This window comes from Archocentrus centrarchus, chromosome 21 (assembly GCF_007364275.1).
Source record: "Archocentrus centrarchus isolate MPI-CPG fArcCen1 chromosome 21, fArcCen1, whole genome shotgun sequence".
Taxonomy (NCBI): domain Eukaryota; kingdom Metazoa; phylum Chordata; class Actinopteri; order Cichliformes; family Cichlidae; genus Archocentrus; species Archocentrus centrarchus.
This window is the reverse complement of record NC_044366.1, coordinates 19,903,332-19,924,145: the sequence shown is the minus strand read 5'-3', so window position 1 is coordinate 19,924,145 and position 20,814 is coordinate 19,903,332. Positions and strand designations below refer to the sequence as shown.

The following is a 20,814-nucleotide window of genomic DNA, read 5'->3' as shown; positions in this document are numbered from 1 at the left end:
GACAACATATACTCTAAGACTCATATAGTTTTCATCTGAATATCCGTATTCAGACTGTGTTAAATGTTTATACACAATTGTTGTTTTGGGGCCTTGGTGACAGTGCAGCTTGCTAATATGGCAAACAGCTGCTTATTTCTATTTCCATCAGATACATAGCCACATGAACATCTGTGTTACCAGACATATAAATCCAATATTCACTCTCAGTCTCCCTCTTGTTTGATGCCCAGAAACTGCTGAGAGAAATTTGGATCAGCGAGTGGCTAACTTGGGTAGTTGCTGCTGCTTGATGCCCAGTGAGTGATTGGTAGTGCAAAAACATTGTCTATAGCAGCTTTAAATACATTAATTGCTGTGGGACATCAGGCTTACGCCCAGGTGCAAGATTCAAAATATGAACAGACATTGACCTGGATGTCCTGTGGCTGTACAGCATCCTGCCATACACATGTGGATCTGATTGGAAGAAGTCTGTGGCTTGTTTTCATTTGTCCACAGACAATATGTTGTGATGACTGGGTCCGTTTCACAAGGCACAAGAGCACATAGGATCAAACAGACCCATCTAGGTCACTTCATTTCCCTCATGTTTAGCTGCCATTGATTTCCTTTAAAGCTTGATACGCACGCATTGCCCTGACCCTCTGGATAGCCATTAGTGCCCTGTGAGTGAAGTGATGAATTGTCACGTTGTGGCAGTGTAGATTATAAAACCCTCAGCGGTACTGAGCAAACTGTTCCTTTTCCGCACGTTGCTTTGCATTGCAGTTGTTTTTGAAGGAAGTGCATCAACCACAAGCAAATGTTATGAAATTTGTTTTGAACAGATGTGTCGGGACTGCCTGCACTGTTTCCTTCCGTGGCAATGAGGATGAGACGTTGTTGAGAAATTTTAAGCTGTAATATGTTACAAAATGATTGTGGCATCCCAGTAATAAGTTCAGAGTATTTGCTGCCTCTTGCATAATATGTGCTGGGATAGGCTTCATGGATGAATGGATGTTTCATATGACTAATCATGTCATGTCAATTAATTTTTCTCACATTATTTCCTATTCCACAAGTGAAACATGTTCCCTTTCATGGAACTGTGGTCTGACGTTGGCATTACTTCATTTCATTGCCTTTCAAAGTAAAATGGTTTGGTGTAAAACCATAATACTGAATAACACTTCCTTTGTTTTTTTGCACAGGTTGCTTTGAGTGCTGCATCAAATGTTTAGGCGGCGTGCCCTATGCATCTCTGGTGGCTACAATCCTCTGCTTCTCTGGTGTTGCCCTGTTCTGTGGATGTGGCCATGTGGCCCTCACTGGCACTGTGACCATCCTGGAAACCCACTTCTCCAAGGTCACCAGCGATCATGCCATGCTCACTGACGTGTAAGTGACCTCATACTCTATGCGTGTACTAAATAGCTGCAACAAATGTTTGCCAGAGTCTGAGAAACAGATTAACTGACATTGTAATCTAAGTTATCCTGGAACATTTTGTGATTATTTTAAACATTTTCCTATTTTAAACTACTTTTTAAATGTCAGTATAGGATCTGTTGCACATTATACTCACTGGAAAAAGTGTCCCTGCATAAGCATCACAGTAAAGAGAAGTCCAAACTTAAGATGGATAGCTCTTTTATGAGGTTGACTTTATGTAGGCTATTTTTAGCTTATCCTTTAGAACAGTCCTAATATGGACCCGTTTTTTTTTTTTTTTTTTTTTTACAGTGCATCCATTAGTCCTGACAATAAAAGACAAATAATATAAAACAGGGCTGCACATATGTTTTATGTTTGGGTGGATTTGAAGTGCACTGTTTAATTTAAGGTGTCCTCAGAGGCAGTCTGTCTTTTGCCAGATGATTTGCAGAGACACGCATCACATGGTGTCTCCACTTTTGGGCTTATTGTCTGTCTGCAAGTCTTAGGCAAGCTATCTTAGTCACAACCATTAGGATTAACCATCCTGGCATGCAGTCCATACATATGCATTGTGTGGAGCAATTTTCCATATCAGGCATGCTATAAGTCTGTCTAGGTGTTACGTTGAAGACTTAAGAGATTTTTCTTTTTGCCAACTTTTTAAAACTTATTGCAGCTTTCCTGACACAACTAAGCTCATACATAATGTTGCCCTTAACAGAATACAGCTGATGCAGTATGTCATCTATGGCATTGCTTCGTTTTTCTTCCTCTATGGGATCATTCTGCTTGCTGAGGGCTTCTATACGACTAGTGCCGTCAAGGAACTGCACAGTGAGTTCAAGACCACCATCTGTGGACGGTGCATCAGTGGAATGGTATGTAAATGCAACCACAATACAACCTTTTAAACAAAGGATGCTTAAGAAAAGGTTTAATGACATTGTGACACACCTGTGTCTTTAGTTTGTGTTCCTCACTTACATCCTGGGTGTGGCCTGGCTTGGTGTGTTTGGCTTCTCTGCTGTGCCCGTCTTCCTCTTCTACAACATGTGGTCTACCTGTGCTGCCATGAAGTCTCCCATGGTCAACTTCACAAACACTGACTCCATCTGCGTGGATGTTCGTCAGTACGGTGAGAGAACAGCGCTGCTTTTCATCACTGAGATTAGACTCAACGAATAGTTTCCTGTTAGTGTACTGACCAATACAGTATTATACACTCGTACCAACCTTTTAACTTTGGCCCATTACCTCTTAAAAGCAAGTCGTGACTGTGTGGGGCTCTCATCAGTTCTTGTATATAGGATAATAATAATAAAACTCAACCCAAGTTTTGATGGTAAAAAAAACTGATAAAAAATAATAACCCAAATGATGCATCCCTTTTTTTTTTTTTTTTGGCTTTGTGATCCATAAAAGGGGCACAGGATTTAAAGAAGAATGGCAAATTTTGGTGCAGCACAGGCCAAGATATCTATTACTTTTAGTCTCCTACTGGTCTGCATTTGTATAGCACTTTTTAACCACAGCAGTTCTACAAAGCTCTAAGTGACTAAAAACCTACATTTCACAAAATGCAACATGATTGGATATATTTATTTGTAAATATATTTCATTAGCCTGCCTCCAGGTTGCAAATGCCTACCATGATCTATTTGCCCAGTTTGTATTGAAGACTTGACTGACCCTAATGACTGCTGTTAGCATTATTTTGTCAGACTATGGAAACCTCCAGAGTCACCAAGGACACTATGCAGCTTTTTTCAAAGTCTTTGTAGTTCTCCTCATGATGGTGATGAGGTCCTCATGTTTAAATTGAGTGCGCCTCTCAATCAATTAAATATTATCACCTCAGTAGACTGCAGCTCAGGTGTTGTGCTTACTCGGTTTGATTGTGATATGCACGAGACAAGGACATCATCGTTTGCGGGTGTAAACCTTTGAATTTCATGACCACAGGAATTATCCCGTGGAATGCCACACCAGGCAAGGCCTGTGGATCAACGCTAGGTGACATCTGCAACACCAGTGAGGTAAGGCGTGAAGAGATCTGTAGAATCATCACTCAGGCCAGCAGTGGCATGCACAGCTGGTGACATAGGGTTATGTTTATTGATGAATAATCATTACTAATGCTGCCATTCTGGTTTCAGTTCTACCTGTCTTATCACCTGTACATCGTAGCGTGTGCCGGGGCAGGAGCAACTGTGATCGCTCTGGTAAGCTTCCATCCGGTCTCTCCATCCTCTCGTGTTAGTCCATCTTCACACGGTTTGTATTAGCAGGTCATGTGTCAAGTGCTCCTCTTCTCATTCCCATATGGTTGATGTAGCCACACCAAGGGTGATAACACATTGTCTTTTCCTAAGTTCCAACTCCATTTGCTGTTTACCATCAGCTTAGATGCACATGGCCCTATTTTGAACAGTTGCTTTTTTTTGTGCCATGATTAGGATTCTTTTTAGAAATGACACTTTTTTTTTTTTTACTATTACTTCTCAGATAGGATTTTATAAAATTATACTTCGTGATCTTTAACATTTTACCTTTTACTGCTGCAAACTTATTGGCCACTTTACTAACTTGTCACAATATTAGTGACGAGGAGGTCACTGGCATGTACTCTTACCACCTTTTCTGTTCTCTTCCACCAGCTGATCTACATGATGGCTACCACTTATAACTTTGCTGTTTTGAAGTTTAAGAGTCGAGAAGACTGCTGCACTAAGTTTTAAACTGTTTTAATAACACAGCGCACCATTTGAGGCTGTGCTGAGTAGAGACCGTTGCCACTGACAACAGCTGAACTAAAAAAAAAAAAAAAATCTGAGAATAGAAAAATCAATATCTCTCAGTTAGTAATCACAAGACATGTAAATAGCTGATTATATACTTCTCTTAGCATTTGGTATCCAGGGATAATGCTCGTCTGAGGACACCTGATGAGTTGTCTTCAGAGTGGGATGATGGTGTTTAGTTGACTGGTTTGTTTTGCTTTCCTTTACACTTACTTATTGAAATGTCACCACCAGATTTTTTTTTTTTTAAAAGAAATGTGCACACTTAGAAATCCACAATAGTGTTATTTATATTTGTAATTTGTGAAGATGGTTTTTGGCCTGCACAAAACACATGAGTAAGTTATATTTTAAAGACACACACAGTATTAAGAATGCAGTTATTCACCTCACGTCAGCTGACGAGCTTCAACTCCTGAGACAAAACAAATGTGCAGGTTTTAACAAGTTATTAACAAGTAGATATTCTGAGATCTGATTGCATACACTCGACTGCATGTAGCTCATGTAGAGGTACATCATGAAGTTAGACACGCAGGCATCTGATGGCAAAAATTGAAGGTGTTCTCAGGCTTTTTGATTGCCAGATTAGCATTTTTGGTGTGGATGAATTTTAGTACAAACATCTGTAAAATGAGCTCTGACAGCGGCAAAGTGCCTTGTCCTCGTATCTCTCTGGTTTTTTGCTTAGCCTTAAAATCTTTCAGAACCAATGTGTGAAACACAGAAAACCTTAAGTTCTTATTTTTTTAGTCACAAGTTAGATTCTAAACTGAACTAAAATGTTTCCTTCCATGTTTTATGCTGATGAGTATTACCACAACCAGCCATGTATTGTAGATTTCAAAGTAACTGCACATATTTAGAATAGAACAAATGAAGCTTTAGGCCAGTACCAGGGTTATACTTCTGCATGAGGCCCTAAGACTCAGATTAATTCCATGTATTTTATAAAAAGGAAAAATAAATGATCCTATTTTAGAGTACAGTAACTGTATTTTTTCTATGAGAGCTGATGCTGGTAGTGCCTCAGCGATGAAGTTGGTGTTTTGTTTCATACATTTTCCTTTATTCTTTCTCAAAGTGCCATTAAAGAGCCATTTGTTTTTATCTTAACACTGAGCCTGCATGCTTACAATTTTCAGATACTTTGATCTGTTTATAGTTACTTATACTCCATATTTCATATATTTAAATTTCTCCTAAGTTTTTCAAGACTGTAGCGTTTACTTTCTTTATAAAATAAACAATCTTTGTTTACAAAACGAATCCCTACCTGGTCTATTTATTATATATCCCACAGAACAATAATGCTGCTCAGATTTGCAAACTGCAGAATCTCATGCTTTGCACTGACTTCCAGCTTTTACAGCTCTACTAACCTTGCATGTGCAACCTCTCACTATCTTCCTTCACTCATCATCTCATCTTTTAAGTGTCATTTCTGTAGTATTGTGCGTAGCAAGGTAGCAATGCTGGTATTAGTAATGATTGTAACAGCACTGTTACAATACCCTTAACATGTCTTTTTCAGCGGTGTCTTTTGTGCGTCTTAGGTCATTTTTATAAAAGCTTAACGATACGTTCGTGTATGTCCGTAATGTACATACTGTAGCTCTGACTCCTGTAGCTTGCTTTGCATCTTTGACATGCTCACCGGCCATCCACCTCACCCTTCTCTTCCAGATCCACTTCCTCATGATTCTCTCAGCAAACTGGGCCTACCTTAAGGATGCCAGTCATATGCATGCCTACCAAGACATCAAAATGAAGGAAGAGCGGGAGCTGCAGGACATCACCTCACGCTCAAAGGAATGCCTCAATTCCTACACATAAGGATACTACACACTCGCAGTCCAAACACACACACACACAAATGCACATATACTTACATTAACAGACACTGTGGCCAACCACTGTGGCCCCTCTGGACCAAGGCGACGCTCAGTTAAAATAACCTGCCAACTGACACTGTGTGCAGTACTAACCAGGCTTCTAACAGACTAATGCATCAGTGTTGCTTTCTGCACTAATTGTTTCACAACTGCTCTGTGAAGTTTCATTCATGCTGGGTTTTGTTTTTCATTTTCTGTAGGGACGAGTCATCCCAGTTCTGATGTTCATGTGTTTTTATAGCCATTTTTGTGCTGGTGAAGCTTGTGACATTGCACTATTCTTACACAGCGCACCACAGCGTTTCACAGTCTTGCTCCATCCTTCTTTAGTTTTCAACTAGGGAAGATGAAAGATATTTTTTTTGTTTGTTTTTTTTTTTTTTTTCCTCAAAAATTCAGATGAATTATACACATGAAAAGCCTTACATCCAATCTGAGCTGTGAGTCACACTATATTGTCAGGAAAGAGCCAGTGAAATATTGCACCAGATTCTTTTATAAAATAGTTGGTTATACATGCACTATCAAGCTATAATCCTTAATGATTATGAATTTACCTGCATTACCATTTCAGTTAATGATTGTTTGAGTGTTGTTGATTGGTTATGGGTTCTAATTTCTGTTGTACAGCTACTTAAGTCATGGCCTACATTACCTCTACCTCAGGTGTGCACTAGAGCCTATGGACAAACAAATCCCCCTCGAAAGGTTTCCAATTCCAAATTGTAAAAAGATGTCTTAAAGACACAGTATACATTTGGGTAGCTTCAACGACAAATCTAAAATCTTAAAACTGTGGCCCAAATATATCCATTTAGGCAAATGGGGGGGAAAAAATGCTTGCCAATGAAGAGTTCTGATTGCTAATAATATAGCAGTTATCATTTGCAACATGTACAGTATGATCAAAAATGATTCAATTTAAAGAAATCTTATAAGCATAACTATGTCCCACGTGCTTTCTTACTGTTTGAAACAGAACTAAAGAAACTGTGGTGTGATCAGTGTAAATTTATTACAGCTCACGATTTTAGTTACTACCTTTTTTTTTTTTCACAATTTTCTAAAATTGTATCTCAATGTGCAATTGACATAATGTTTAAATAACTCATAATCTTTATTAGCTAAATTACAGGGATAATTTGAGATGCTTCATTGTTACATAAAGACGACCGCGCCTGCGGTGACCTGTGATGTACAGTCATGTATACTGACATCAGTAGTAGGCAGTGTTTGCCCGTTTCTTGTTTTTCTAACAGAATACAATGCTATGTAGCACATTAGTTAATAGTTTGTTTTTTTTTAGGTTCTTTTATTCACTTGAAAAGTATACTTTATTATTTTGTTGCCTGATAGTATACCTATATTTTCTATGAATGTCAAGGGCTTCCTCATGATTAACTGATACTTTCAACTTTCAAGTAGTGATTAGCCACACCAGTCCTTTAAAACAATTGTATAAAATTCTAAATGGTAAATTCAGCCAAAGTATGAATGCCAGTATTAAACAATATCTGTTTGATACAGTGGTACAGAACCTGCATTGCTCTGTGTAGGACTGGCTATAGGTGTACAGTGGTCGAGCGGATAGATGACAGATGTACATGAAGCTAATGTATGTCACATCTTGTCTTTGTATGTTGTGTTTCATGTTGAATGAACCAAAAAAAGTAAAGAAAAAAACTACCTGTCAGTCATCAGGAGGACAATAATCAGTTAAAAAGGAAAAAACAAAACAAACCTCCAAAAACATCCTGTCTGACTGGAAACCCCTTTATGACACGACTTCACCGGCCTGTTGACTGTTTTTATGAGAATAAATAAAATAAATCAAACTTCTTCCTGTTGTGGTGCTTTTGTTTGTTGCATGTTAGCATTTCTTAGTATGCAGATTTTTTAAAAAATGCTTTTATTTGCATTTAATACAAAAAAAAAGACAAATATACAAAACTGAAAAGCATTCTTAAAATATGAACAAGAAATGGTTCACACTTGAAACAATCTACAGAGGCTTATACACTTCAGATTATGATGCCCCTCGCTGAGTCAGCTCACCAGAAATCATCATCTTCATCCTTGTGTGAATATGCTGCAATGCTGTGAAACAAAATTGAGTTAATTAGTGAAAGCCTCAAGCCCCCCCCCCCCCCCCCCCCCCCCCAAAAAAAAGAAAAACCAAACAAAATCAGCAAAGTACTTTAAAATGAATGCTACATGTTTAAAAGGGGGACATGAACAGCCACAAAAGTAATTAAATGTTATTGGAAGAGGATTATGTAGGCTTATATATTTATTAAAGTCCTGCATAGCTTTTTAATTAGAAAGTGGAAATAGCTTTATACATAGGTAAAGCCAGAAATCTATTAATTTATTTTATGTCTAGCCTAGTCAACAGTTTTAATTTACCTGTCTTCTTTATCCTCAGAAAAGCTCTTGGCCTCTGGGCTCGCATATTCTGCCTCTTCTCTTCCGGAGCTCTGAGAAAAACAAACAAAAAAAAACACTCAAGTTTGCTACAAGTTTCCTGCTTAAGTTTTACAGCCACCTCAGACAAACATGTGCAACTCACCTGTGCATGTTGCTTCTCTCTTGCTTCCAGGACCATCTTCATGTATTTCTCTAGTGGATTTTCACCTTTAGGCTCCTCCTCATTAACATTCTCCTTTCTCAACTCATCATCTCCTCCTTTCTCACCCCCTGTTTCTTCTTCTTCTTCCTGTTTTGGTTCTTCCACCTCTCGCAAAAGCTGATTAGAATGAGATGTCATCACATTAAACATCCATTTAAGGGTGCCTTTTATTAGGAGACATAAATATGTTAAGCTTATAAAGAAGATTTCTACAGGAACTTGGTGTGAGATAAAATCATTACCATCTCTTTCTCTAGTTGTTCAAGTTCTCGCAGCTCTCTTTCTCTGGCTTCTTCTTGCTCCATTTGTCTTTTTTCTTCTCTTTCTTTTCGCTCTCTTTCCCACCTTTGTTCTTCATCTTCTTCCTTTTCAGAGTCACCCAAACTTTGTGGGACTTCTAGAAATGACATAAGTCATCCTTTGTCAATTTGTCCCTTTTGGTTCAAGAAGCAATTTATTGAAAATTGGCTACAAAATGAGCCAACTGTGATTTTTACAATCTGACTTATGGTGTATGGTAGAAAAAGGCTAGTATTGTCATTTGGAGTCAACCAAAATTATGGATCATTAATGGGAGCATGAAGACTCACCCTTTTCGCCCTGCAAGTCTATTGGGTCTTTTGGGAGGTCTTGTGGGTGGGGGGCAGAGGGGCTGTCAGGGGCCTCCTCGGAGAGAGGGACAGCAGTGTCCAGGAGAAGCTTTGGAATGTGGCCGGGCTCTGGAGGGACACATGCACAAAGAGATCTTTTATGCTCCACCATAATGCGACAGGGCCAGAGGACCAGCACAGAATACATAATCAGCTGTCCTTCATCTTCACCATTGTGCAGGGCCACTGAAAGGCCAGTCACACACTCATTAAAAAACAGCCATCCAAAAATTCTAGCCTTCCATACCGGATACATTACACATTTTGTTACATTAGTGATTAAACTGTATCAACATATAGTTAATCATTTTCTACAAATATATTCTAGTGACAGATGGAGCAAACAGAAATTAATCACACAGCACACTTTTCAGCACTCATATTGTGCACAGCAGTCATGGAATTAAAATAAACAATACATTATGAAGGGGATTTATCCCGGGATCCAATGAAGATTTTCCACTTTTAAGAGGAGAGCTGCACTTCTAAGATAAATCCCCAGGGAACTGGTCATCTCTGCTGAATGTCTTACAGACAGTCAAACAGCATGAAACATTACTATAAAATAAGTTTATGTTCAAACAGTTTAAAAGTTCCCCTTTGATCACAATTTATGGCCCAGAACATCTTCCTCAGCAGCAATGAAATGACCAGACTGCAGAAGCTCAAAACTGAGTCTGCTGTATCAGTCAAGTACACTGCAAACAGTGGCTTCAGAAATACATGCCCATTTTTTAAATTGTATTATGTTTTACTTTAAATAATAAGGAGAAAAACAAAAAAAAACAAACAAAAAAAAGAATGACCAATATTGAATACCTGATAATAACCCAGTGAGGTCTTCAAGGCTTATCTTCTCAGGCTGAGGGGAAGACTCTGAGCTGGAGAAGACGTGCTGTAACTTTGGTGGACTGAAGGACACAGTGGCAAACACGAGGGCATTAGTATTCACAGTCTCATTATAAAATGTATACAACCACTGCACTGTCCTTGAAAGTTATGCCAGATGGTACCTAGACTGGTCTCGTGCAGTGCTCCTGAGCTGAGGACTGCGAGGTGGACTGAGCTCGGAGAACAAATCACCTGAGGTCACCACCTCATTGCGGAGGGCAGGAGAGAGCTGTCTGTCAGATGACAGCTGGGGGAATGTGACTACAGACATGACTGCTTCTAACAGGAGGAAAGACTTATTATAAAATGCAGCTGAGGTAGAAATCTGTGCTCAGAGGCTGAGATGTAAAGATCCAGACAGATCAATCTGAATGTTTAAATACTTTTCATTAAAAAACATAAAGTGTACATGTATATATGTATGCAGCATATAAGCATGAAAACTTAAAATATTTTTTGACATGTTACCTTCTGTTATCTCTCTTTGAAGATTATTCTTGAAAGAAGATTGTGATGTAGAGGATGGGTGCTTGGATGGAGCCAAGCTTTCATCTGGAACGTGTCCATTTTTTAGGAACAAAGGTTCAGTCAGTGAATAGAGGCTGTGGTCGGCATAACATGCAGCCTCAGGCTGGTTAAGATCTTCTGAGAAGGTCACTCTTGGTTGTGAAGATGATAAAATCTTTCGGGCACCATAGGGAAGGGGCTGGACAGATTGAGGAGAGAGTGGTTTGTGTGAGATCTTTGGTTTGTGGGCTAAGTGAATGTGTGAATGGAGGGGGTCATGTTTTCTAAGAGGAGAGTCAGGGGAACTAGAAGGATGTGGTTGTTGTGGGGAATGAGATCTTGGGGGAAGCATGTGTGAGATGGTGGAGCGCACTGCCCTCTGCTGGTAGTTCCTGTAGGCTTCCTCCAAAGTGTCAGCCTCCTTCTGCAGCTCCTTGAGCCGAGCCTTGGCTTCAGCCACCAGCTCCAGGTCAGAATCTGGTATGTCATTCCATGGTGATTTGCTTCCTCCCCGATTGCCACCTGCTTCACAAACATCATCATAACCCACCCTGGCCCTCAGCAGAGTTCTGTCCACATAGATGTCAGGCGGAAACAGCTTGTCAGCACCAAGCTCCAGTACAGAGCGATCAACAAGAGATGGTTTGGGATTACGGAGCACTTCGTTTTCAAGAGCTGCCAAGATTGCATGAATCACACAAAAGGAAGAGAAAGCAAACATAAGGAGTGTTGAGCTACAGAAGAACAACCACCATAAAATATCAGAGAAAAAAAAAACAACTAATTAAAAATATTTACATGCAGCTACACCAAAAATCTAGTTGCTAATATGTGTGGTTTTCTTTCTTGCTTTTACTCAAATTTCTATTAGAATATCAAAAACACAAATAAATCATAACTGAAAAATTGCCAAATATTTCCCCCTTGACAATGTGTAATGGTGTATAGAACAGCCTAAGCTAGAAAAGAAAGAAAGCCTGCTTATGAAAAGCAAAAATAAAGCCAGCTACATAAGATATTGATTAGGAACTGTACTATATTTAACTACATAATTAAAGCAAGATCATTTGATGAGACTAGCCAAAGTACTGAGACATGCTGAACATGCATGCCACTTCACAGTGTACCTTGTTGAGTTTGGCGAAGCTGCATTTTGATGTCCTCAACATGGTTCGCCATCCACTGGGACTTCTCTTCACACTCTATCAGCTGAGCCTTGAGCTGGGCACACCGGTCCATCTGCAGAAAAACAGACACAAGGAACAACTGCTTGCATACAGATCTGTAAACGTGAATGACAAGCATAAGTCATGATAAACAAAGATTCAAGGGCACACTGTGAACATAAATTCTGCAAGGAGAAACAAAGAAAAAAGATCTCAGTTTCCCACAGCAAGGAGCTGTGATGTAGCTGACCTCACTCTGGAGCTGTGCCTGCAGCACCTGTTTCTGGTTGTCAAATTCTTCCGCATCCAATTTGCAAGCACCCTGCAGCCTCTGAAGCTCCAACTGCAAGGCCAGTTGTTCTTTGGATGGCTTGCCCAAATCTGAGACAGAATATATATGACTCAAAACACAACATAAAAGTACAGCTCATTTTCCCAGTGCATTTTCTGTCAGTGAGAAAACTGTCTGATTAAAAAAAAAAGGGTTATGTACAGAGTAGTTCTTGACCAGCATGACAATACAGCACATGGGGCCCATTACCATGTCAAAGACTTTTGTTAGCAAAGAGCAGAGAGGCCCATTGCTTCTTTGCCCCATCTTTAGACAGGAAGAGTACTGTAAGCCTCAGAGAGAGGTAAGAAATTCTTTGCATGGGTAAAGGGAGCTCTGTCTCTGTTCACAGTGCTCTCTGCTCCCATTCACTCATCCCTCTTTCCTCACCGGCTGTCTGCAAAGCTACAAACAAGACACAGAGGCCCCGATTTGGCAGGCAAGACACATTCAAAAAGACTCAGCTCAGCCAGAGGCAGTGGGATAAGACTACCAAAAATGTGTCACAGTACACTGCACCTTACACAGTTCACAATGAGCCCATACTGAAGCACTCTGAACACGACACAGGAACTTCAAGAACCTAGCTTATGGCAATGACTGCAAATATTCAGACTTACCAAGTCTAGGATTACACTTTAGAATAACTCTGGTTATACATTTACAGGCTATAAGATAATCAGGTGTGCATTATTATAAACAGAGTAAGCTTGATTCTGTTTTTCATGTTTTTAACTGCATAGGGACACTCTCCTGATAGACACTTGAGAGCAACAGCCACTCTGTACCTGCATGAAGAAGCCAGTTCTCCTCTTGGGCTTCCTCCAGCTGTTTCTTTAGCAGTTGCAGCCGCCCCTGCAGCTCTGCTTTCTCTTTTGTCAAGTGGGGGTAGTCACTCATGCTCTCCATTCTTTCCCTCAACAGCTCCTTCTGTTGAGTCAGCAGAATAATCTGCTGGTGTGCTGTGTCTAGCTTAATCTGGGGAAGAAAAAAAAAAGTCCACAAGAGATATTAGAAGCGCAGAAAAAAAAATTGCACTGGGTGGCATGCAGTTATTACAGAATCAAACTGAACGATAACATAATTATTAATAATTATTCAAAGTAGCAGATATAGTTTTGCCTCATGTCCAGTGAAGAGGGTGAAGTTAACAAGGCTGGATGATGTGGGGCGTTTACCTGCAGCCGTTTCAGCTCTGAGCATGCTCTGCTGTGGTCTTCCATTCTGGCATTAACTGCCGCTGCCTCCTTTTGGATACGAGCAGTTTCCACTGAAAAATAAAAAGGTGTAAACTCAGTGAAAACAAGGGCAACAGAAAACCAGTCATAAATCCTGCACTAACATACTTGCCTTTGTTTCTGTTCTCACTTTCTGTGAGCTTTTCTGTTCTCTTGATGAATTCCTCCTTCAACTCAAGCTGATACCTAAGACATACGATAAGTTTGGTTATTTAAAAACATAAATAAAACTAAAACAGTAAAAGGCAAAGTGCCTCCTTTTTCTTGCTACATAATACAAAGCAAATATTCATTAATTGTATGGGTCTTTTGGTGACAGATAATGATAATAATGTACACTGTATATTATACATACAGTACAGACACTGTTATAAGCTAAAACAAAATTATATACAAGCAAGCTATGCTGTATTCAAAAGGAAAATACCTGGAAAGTTCATTCTTCAGCCTTTGGTCATATGTATCCTCCATAGTTTTCACAGCCAGTTCTCTTCTCCTCAGCAGCTCTTCAGTCGTTTTGACCTTCTCCTTGTGAATTTGACAAGTCCTGTCACCACACGAACACAGTAACAATAACTATGAACCAGTGGTCACAATGAAAGAGCATAGCTTCACTAAGATGGATGGTAATAAAAAGATCTTACTTTTCAAAAGCCTCCGTTCTCATCCTCAACTCATTTTCTCTGCTACGCAGTGTTTCAATTTCTTTCAGCACTGACTGTCTCTGCATGTATACGTTTTTTTCTTCAATCTAAAGAGAAGCAAAGTGGAAATAAGAACATAAATTAGTCTTTCTTATATTTAAGAAAGAGAAAATAAATCTGAATGGAAAGTGTGATGCTCAGAGCCACCCAAAAACAAAATACACTGGGGTCCAAAAGTCTGATGCCACATCAGCAACCGGTCATGTAGCTCAGTAAGTTTTGAGGACTGAGAAACATTTTAAAACAAAAGTTCTAAAATAGAAAAAAAGTCAGTGCAACAAAAACTGGTCATGTTAACTTATTTGTACAAGGAGTTAAAATGGTCTTTGTTCCACTAAAGTAGCATTCAGATGTAACTCAGAAGACTGTGATCTACTCAACAGACTTAAGAAAATCAACTGGCAGTCAATGGCTTCACTTCAGTCACTTTTTATAAATATAACAAGACCATTATTTTGCCAGTAGGCCACTGGTGAATACGTAGCATTGGAATTGAAAGTCTCAGATGTCTGATTGCTAATTTAAGCAAAGAACTGCTTACTGAGCATCAAATTGTGGATGGAAGGTTTATTTCTCAGAGGGACGGGGCGTGGCACTCTACATCACTTTGCAGAAACTGCATCAGGTATTCAAAGCTGGATCAGACAGACCAAAACCGGCCACACAATCAGAAACTCAACAAATAAAACTTCATTACAAGTACAGAATTTGCCAAATAGATTATACAATCCTTTAATGAGCTGAAGTACTGTCAGGAGAAGACTATCAAGTGATGGGCAATAAAATGTCCATCACTGGCATTTTACAGCGGATGATGGTGAAGAAAACAACAATTGTATGGAAGGAGACAATCAGGAGAGAAAATTATACATCACTTGGGTGCCAGACTTTTGGAACCCTACACTATATGTTTGAGGTTTATATGAAAGAAAGAGCACCACACATAATAGCAATAATTTACCTCTTGCTGTTTTTGCAGCCTATCAATAGCATTTTTCTCTCGGTCCATCAGTGTCTTTGCCTTCATTTCATAAGTCCTCTCCAGCTCCTGCTTCAGCTTTTCAAATTCTTTATGAAATTTGGATTTTTCTTCCATCCTCACCTTGGCGATTTCAACATCTTTAAAATGTTGCATCTATATAAAAAAAAAAGGAGAAGACAACACTGAGTCCACCCAACCTGGAGGAAAAAACTATGTGACCAAAATATTTTTGGTTATTATGAGTGTGTACCTTTGAGTTCATTTCTGCTTCCATCTGCAATTCAATGTCTTTTCTATATGCAGCCAGTTGTGACTGTAATGGAAACACCTCATTGTAACTCAAACCTCTGTATTCCTGATCAATCATTTTCATCTTCTCAACTGTGAATGGAAAAAGTGGGAGAACACATTAAAACTCTTGGTTGAAGGGTGTGAATATAAAAGGCCAGTCACCTTCAGTTCGTACCAAGAGACTCCCCATAACTTGATAAGTTTGTTGTCTGAGTGTCAGCATCACGGCAAGGGCTCCGAGTATAATGATGTGTTAGAAGGTGGATCAGGAACCCTGTTAGACAAAGACAAAATAAACTTAGCACAAAAAGTAAAGAAATTTGTGCTTAGTCAATTATTTATTTGCAGTAACAATGCTTCTTAGCAATAAATCTTATACTGTTTGGAAAGTCTGTTTGTTTTCCCTTAAATGGGGCCACATTTGTAAGGAAAATATATTTGTGGGTTGAGCAGCAGAGTTGAGTATGTGGGTTGTGCACATGAAAAACTTGCCAAATCTTCTCTGCCAATACCAAACAGCTTATTCTGCTATTGACTCATGTTTGGTGTCATTTATTGGATTGAATGATTGAAGTCTGAAGAAACATGTTGGCAATTTAACAACGTATTAATTTAACAAACAGAGGCCTCAGCAGCATGTGGAAGAACCATACACAGCCACAATAGCCTGGCTCCTCTTCCTCATGCTGATTACCAGCTTGGACAAACACTGCTGTGAGACAGCATCCCATTCTTCAACCAGCATTTGTCGCAAGTCAGCCAAAGCAGTTGTGTTGGTCACTCTGACACAAACAGCAAGCTCATCCCACAAGTGCTCAATGTGGTTGAGGTCAGGATTGCAAGCAGGTCATTCCATCCTCTACATTTCAAATTCTGGAGGAAGTCTATGATAAACCCCGCTCTGTGGGGGCGAACATTGTCAACCTGGAGGATAGAATTTGGTCCCAGACTGTGGAGATATGGGATTGCCACTGGTTGCAGAAACTCATCTCGACATTTCTCTGCACAGGGATTGCCTCCAATGGTGGTAAGCCTGACTGTCAGCACCTGGGATACCAGAAGCTCCAAACAAGAGTCAATATCAGAATAAGCTGCTTGCCATCGGCAGAGAAGGCAAGTTTTTCATGGGTGCAACTCACATACTCAACTCAGCTGTTCAACCTGCAAATGTATTTTCCTTACAAATGTGGAACAATTTAAGGGGAAATAAACAGGCTTTCCAACAATATAAAATTTATTGCCAATAACCATTGTTACAACAAAGAAATAATCAACCAAACACTAATTTCCTTACTTTTTGTGCTAAGTTTATATCAAGGAAAAGACTCTGGAACAAAAGCAGTTTTATTGGTAGAAGGAAAAGGACGCTGTACATACCTTTGTCATTATTTTCTTTATTTGAAGACTGTAAGAAAATAATAACAATACTGTTGTTACTAATTACACTATGTGTTCTTACTACTTATATTAGAAAAATGTTCTAGGTTCTAAATACTATTAATAATTACCAATGATTTGTAAAGAGTTGAGTCAGGACTTATTTTAAGAAGCTGAAGGAGGTCTTCTTTTGTAAAAACCTGCAAAAATGGATCAGAGACCAGAGATCTTCATCTGCAGTTATCCTAACACCTCAAGCTACACATAAATAAACAAAAGTCATACAAACCTTGTCTCTGGATAAGCCACTTTCAGGGTAGAACACAGAAAGTGTGTACTCATACCCTGAGATACAGAGATGATCTGCCACTATGCTGTTACAGGCTGAAACTAATAGGGGTTCAGGTTTCACATGCACTAGCCTGGAAACTGGTTCTTGTCCTGCCAAAGGTGGGCATTTTAACTCCTGGATGAGCTGATTCCTCAGCTGTGCCTGAATCACATCCGAAGAGAGAAAGAGAAGGATGAAGATCAAACACTGACATTGCTACAGTGCTGTGAATTCTTTGAGATTCTTTGACCTTAAAACAGGCTGCTCATGCTCAAAAACCCTCCATCAATGTGGCTGAATTAAAACAATACTGCAAAGAAGAGTCGGCCAAAATTCCTCCACAGCGATGTGAAAGACTCATTGCCAGTTATCACAAATGCAGTTCTTGCTGCCAATGGTGGCACAACCAGTTATCAGGTTTAGGGGGCAATTACTTTTTCACACACGGCCAGATAGGTTTGGATAGCTATTTTCCATTAAGGAATGAAAACATCATTTAAACTGGATCTTGTATTTACTCGGGTTATCTTTGTTTTATATTAAACATTTGTTTGATGATCTAAAGCATGTAAGTGTGACTTTTTTTGTATAAGAGAATAAGAAGGGCGCAAAGACTTTTTCACAGCACTGTATATTAATAACAAAAGCAGCGGTATTAACATTGCTTACCTTCAGTGTATCAAGAACCCCTTTATTTTTAAAAGTCTGATAAAGTCTTTTCCTCAGCTCGTCCGGGGATAACACGTCTTCCTTAGACGAGGACATAACTGGGGTATTTTCGAGTCTTAACAGTAGAGAAACAGAAGCAGACGGCAGGACAAAAACCTTCGTTTTCAACAACTTTCCGAAGTATTATTGGCTGGTATCAGTCTTTTATTCATCTATCTTCACAACATGTGAAGCCACTGGTATCTTAAAAAGAAAATAAGTGTCCTAGTTACCAGCCGGACGACCAGGACCCGTCTTTGCGTCCTTTTCTAAGAGCTGTGCTTGAAACATTTAAATCCGCCGTTACCGGAAAAGCTTGGTTCCGTGCGTGCTCACAGATATGACGTAACAACGACGAACCAAAACCTACCTTATTTATTATAATTTAATTATATGCATTCTGTGATTCATATAGCATTTCTTCACGAGGGTGTTAGGAAATAACTGTCACTTAATCAACAGTATTTAGTGCAGCATAAAAAATAGCTATTTAATCATGTCGTCATCATTTTGCGACTGCTTTCTTGCTATCTAGGAAGCGTAACCAACAGGTAAACAAACGTCGGTTTTATTCTTTTAAAAAATATGCGTGAGGTTCACGTGTTATACCTTTATACTATTCATGTCATGTTTCTCTTGGTCTGACAATAATCACTTAGTTACTTTAAGCGTCTGTGGAGCTCCGCGGTTGATGTTAGCTTGCTAGCCAAAGGGATTACAGTCATTTTAGGTGAGGCTGTCACTGATGTTTGTAACTTATAAGTTGACGTCTTTCGTTTTGTAGAGATTAATTTCAGGGCAGTATAACTTTCCTAAGAAGAGAAGACGATGTCTGGAAGCTTTTACTTCGTCATGGTTGGTCATCATGACAATCCTGTGTTTGAGATGGAGTTCCTGCCAGCCGGGAAGCCTGAATCAAAGGTAACATCGCTTAATTTAATCACACAATCACTGAGTTACAGTGGTGCGAAAAAGTATTTGCCCCTTTCCTGGTTTTTTATTTATTTTGCATTATTGTCACACGTTTCAGGTCATCAAACAAATTTCCATATTAGACAAAGGCAATCCGAGTTTTTTCAATGATGATTTCATATATTAAGGGATTTTTTTTTTGTTTTAACACAAACCTACCTGGCCCTCTGAGATAATCCACCTTGTTAAATCACAAATTAACCACATTTTTTGCGAAGCTCAGTTCAATTTCCCTGTGGAGATCGCAGTGTCTGGTCAGCACCTGCCAGAAGTCATAATGGTGAAGCTGAACATGCTATGGAAAGAAGCGATGGAGGCTGTTCATGAGAGAACGAGGGAAAGGTATGCAGAATTGACAGCCGCACACTCACAAGCTGGCTGGGAAGCATTCACCTTCCCAGTGGGAGTAGGGTGCAGGGGTTTCACTGGAGCATCCACTCAGCAACCATTTAAAAAAATAAAAAATTCACAGGTCCCAAAGGGAGCTCATCTTGCAGAAGAGGCCAAGTGAGGAAGCATCTGGCAGGAAGGACAAGGCGCGAGGAAAATCTTAAGGCTGGCTGCAGGGAGTGGTTGGGAGACATCCTTACTGCTGCTCTACCACCTTGATATGTTCTGGGGTTAATGTAATGAAACATCAGTGAAGGGTGGCTCCCGGCTGCCTACCCAGTCATCGGCAGAAATGCTCAACAGGTGCAACCACCTGTCCTAACAACTGACAAATACACAAACTGGCAAATACTTTCTCATAGCACTGTAAACACAATTTGCTCTCATAGGGCAGACCTAGACTGTTCTTTAAACAGGGTTACATGAACTATGATGAGTAGGCATTACATTAAGACCTTTGCTTTTGTTATATGGGAGGTGATTGAGTTGATTCACATTTTTGCTCAATAAGATTTGTTTTATTTACCACAGGATGATCATCGTCACTTGAACCAGTTTATTGCACATGCGGCCCTGGATTTGGTGGATGAAAACATGTGGCTGTCCAACAGCATGTACTTGAAAACTGTGGACAAGTTCAACGAGTGGTTTGTTTCTGCATTTGTCACTGCAGGACATATCCTTTTGTTCTGTTCCCTGCAGCCATCTCAGTTGCTCATGGAAAACACATTTCTCAGTACAAACTCAACATTGATTAAAATATTACTGTTTACACTGATAGGGGAGACACTAAGTCTACATGACTGTAGTCTGTTAATCCAATTTCAGAGGTGTAGTTTATATACAGTGTTGTAATAATGCAAGGTAATTAAAACGAAGTTTATTAACCAAAATCAATCAATCAAAACTGCTGAATCGTCTATCAATCCACATCTTAAAAAATGTTAATTTTCATTATTAATTTATTTTCTTTAATTATTTGTGGCACATATAAGATTCATCATGCTGCATGATGTGCGACAAGAAGATGGAATCAAAAACTTTTTTAACGATGTCTATGATTTATACATCAAGGTAAGTCATTTTCCAGGTGAGAATACCTTAGAATGATGTGACATTTAGTATAAATCTCACTGTACATTCTGTATAATGACAATATATAATATCTGTATAATGATGAAGGCATTCTATTTTATATTTTTCTTTCAGCATTTGATCTTATTCATGCTTTCTCTTTCAGTTTGCAATGAATCCATTCTATGAAATCAACGCGCCCATCCGCTCAACAGCTTTTGACAGGAAAGTCCAGTTTCTTGGAAAGAAGCATCTCCTGAGTTAATCACTTCACAAAAAGATTTGAATACAGTTGGTTTTTTTTTTTTTGTTGTATATACTTAATACAGTTTTTTCCATGTTTAGAAATGTAAAATGTATTCAGAGCAAAAGTTGATTTATATAAAAATGTTTTGTCTGGTATTTTATAATTGAGTGGATGTGGCTGCTTTCTGTTGTTTGTCAACATTATGGCT

The 20,814-nt window shown here is 39.2% G+C and overlaps 3 protein-coding genes across 5 annotated transcripts in view; 2 read left to right on the top strand and 1 right to left on the bottom strand.

Moving 5' to 3' along the window:
- The window catches only part of gpm6bb (glycoprotein M6Bb), a 30,016-nt gene extending 22,175 nt beyond the window's left edge, over positions 1-7,841 (top strand). Inside the window, exons 2-7 of one of the 2 annotated variants that reach the window (XM_030757376.1) lie at positions 1,197-1,383; positions 2,144-2,300; positions 2,389-2,557; positions 3,385-3,458; positions 3,579-3,644; positions 5,910-7,841. In XM_030757376.1, the coding sequence (XP_030613236.1) occupies positions 1,197-1,383; positions 2,144-2,300; positions 2,389-2,557; positions 3,385-3,458; positions 3,579-3,644; positions 5,910-6,059 (803 nt within the window). In that variant the 3' untranslated portion in view covers positions 6,060-7,841. Of the gene's footprint in view, positions 1-1,196; positions 1,384-2,143; positions 2,301-2,388; positions 2,558-3,384; positions 3,459-3,578; positions 3,645-4,079; positions 5,489-5,909 lie in introns of those variants that run through there. The other variant, XM_030757377.1, reaches the window with a different exon arrangement.
- A 175-nt stretch (positions 7,842-8,016) lies between these two features.
- On the bottom strand, positions 8,017-18,350 carry ofd1 (OFD1 centriole and centriolar satellite protein). Of its 2 annotated transcripts, none has more exons than XM_030757693.1 (23): positions 18,157-18,350; positions 17,885-17,999; positions 17,174-17,377; positions 17,016-17,084; positions 16,885-16,912; positions 15,683-15,781; positions 15,467-15,597; positions 15,196-15,369; positions 14,175-14,281; positions 13,958-14,077; positions 13,643-13,716; positions 13,471-13,562; positions 13,081-13,270; positions 12,212-12,342; positions 11,923-12,034; positions 10,757-11,470; positions 10,411-10,567; positions 10,217-10,308; positions 9,338-9,466; positions 8,990-9,144; positions 8,688-8,864; positions 8,525-8,595; positions 8,017-8,215 (listed from the first exon to the last, which is right to left on the bottom strand). In XM_030757693.1, exons 2-23 carry the CDS (start codon positions 17,978-17,980, stop codon positions 8,170-8,172), a joined length of 3,168 nt encoding a protein of 1,055 aa, XP_030613553.1. In that variant the 5' UTR covers positions 17,981-17,999; positions 18,157-18,350; the 3' UTR covers positions 8,017-8,169. The 2 variants fall into 2 exon arrangements, with proteins under 2 accessions (XP_030613553.1, XP_030613554.1); XM_030757694.1 differs by having other exon boundaries at positions 8,145-8,215; positions 10,411-10,564.
- Positions 18,337-20,766, top strand: trappc2 (trafficking protein particle complex subunit 2). The gene is made up of 5 exons (XM_030757698.1): positions 18,337-18,474; positions 18,708-18,844; positions 19,817-19,961; positions 20,274-20,359; positions 20,526-20,766. The coding sequence occupies exons 2-5, from the start codon at positions 18,752-18,754 to the stop codon at positions 20,622-20,624; spliced, it is 423 nt and encodes a 140-aa protein (XP_030613558.1). The 5' UTR covers positions 18,337-18,474; positions 18,708-18,751; the 3' UTR covers positions 20,625-20,766.
- The last annotated feature ends 48 nt before the right edge of the window (positions 20,767-20,814 follow it).

What these genes read in the sequence shown, in the direction of transcription:
- ofd1 (XM_030757693.1), bottom strand. Translation starts at nt 17,980, where the DNA reads ATGTCCTCGTCTAAGGAAGACGTGTTATCCCCGGACGAGCTGAGGAAA. An exon ending in AGGCACAGCTCCAGAGTGAG is followed by an intron (nt 12,035 to 12,211) that starts GTCAGCTACATC and finishes GTTTTTCTGCAG; the next exon opens with ATGGACCGGTGTGCCCAGCT. An exon ending in TCTGAGGATAAAGAAGACAG is followed by an intron (nt 8,216 to 8,524) that starts GTAAATTAAAAC and finishes TTTGTTTCACAG; the next exon opens with CATTGCAGCATATTCACACA.
- trappc2 (XM_030757698.1), top strand. Translation starts at nt 18,752, where the DNA reads ATGTCTGGAAGCTTTTACTTCGTCATGGTTGGTCATCATGACAATCCT. An exon ending in TGCATTTGTCACTGCAGGAC is followed by an intron (nt 19,962 to 20,273) that starts ATATCCTTTTGT and finishes TATTTGTGGCAC; the next exon opens with ATATAAGATTCATCATGCTG. An exon ending in TCTATGATTTATACATCAAG is followed by an intron (nt 20,360 to 20,525) that starts GTAAGTCATTTT and finishes TTTCTCTTTCAG; the next exon opens with TTTGCAATGAATCCATTCTA.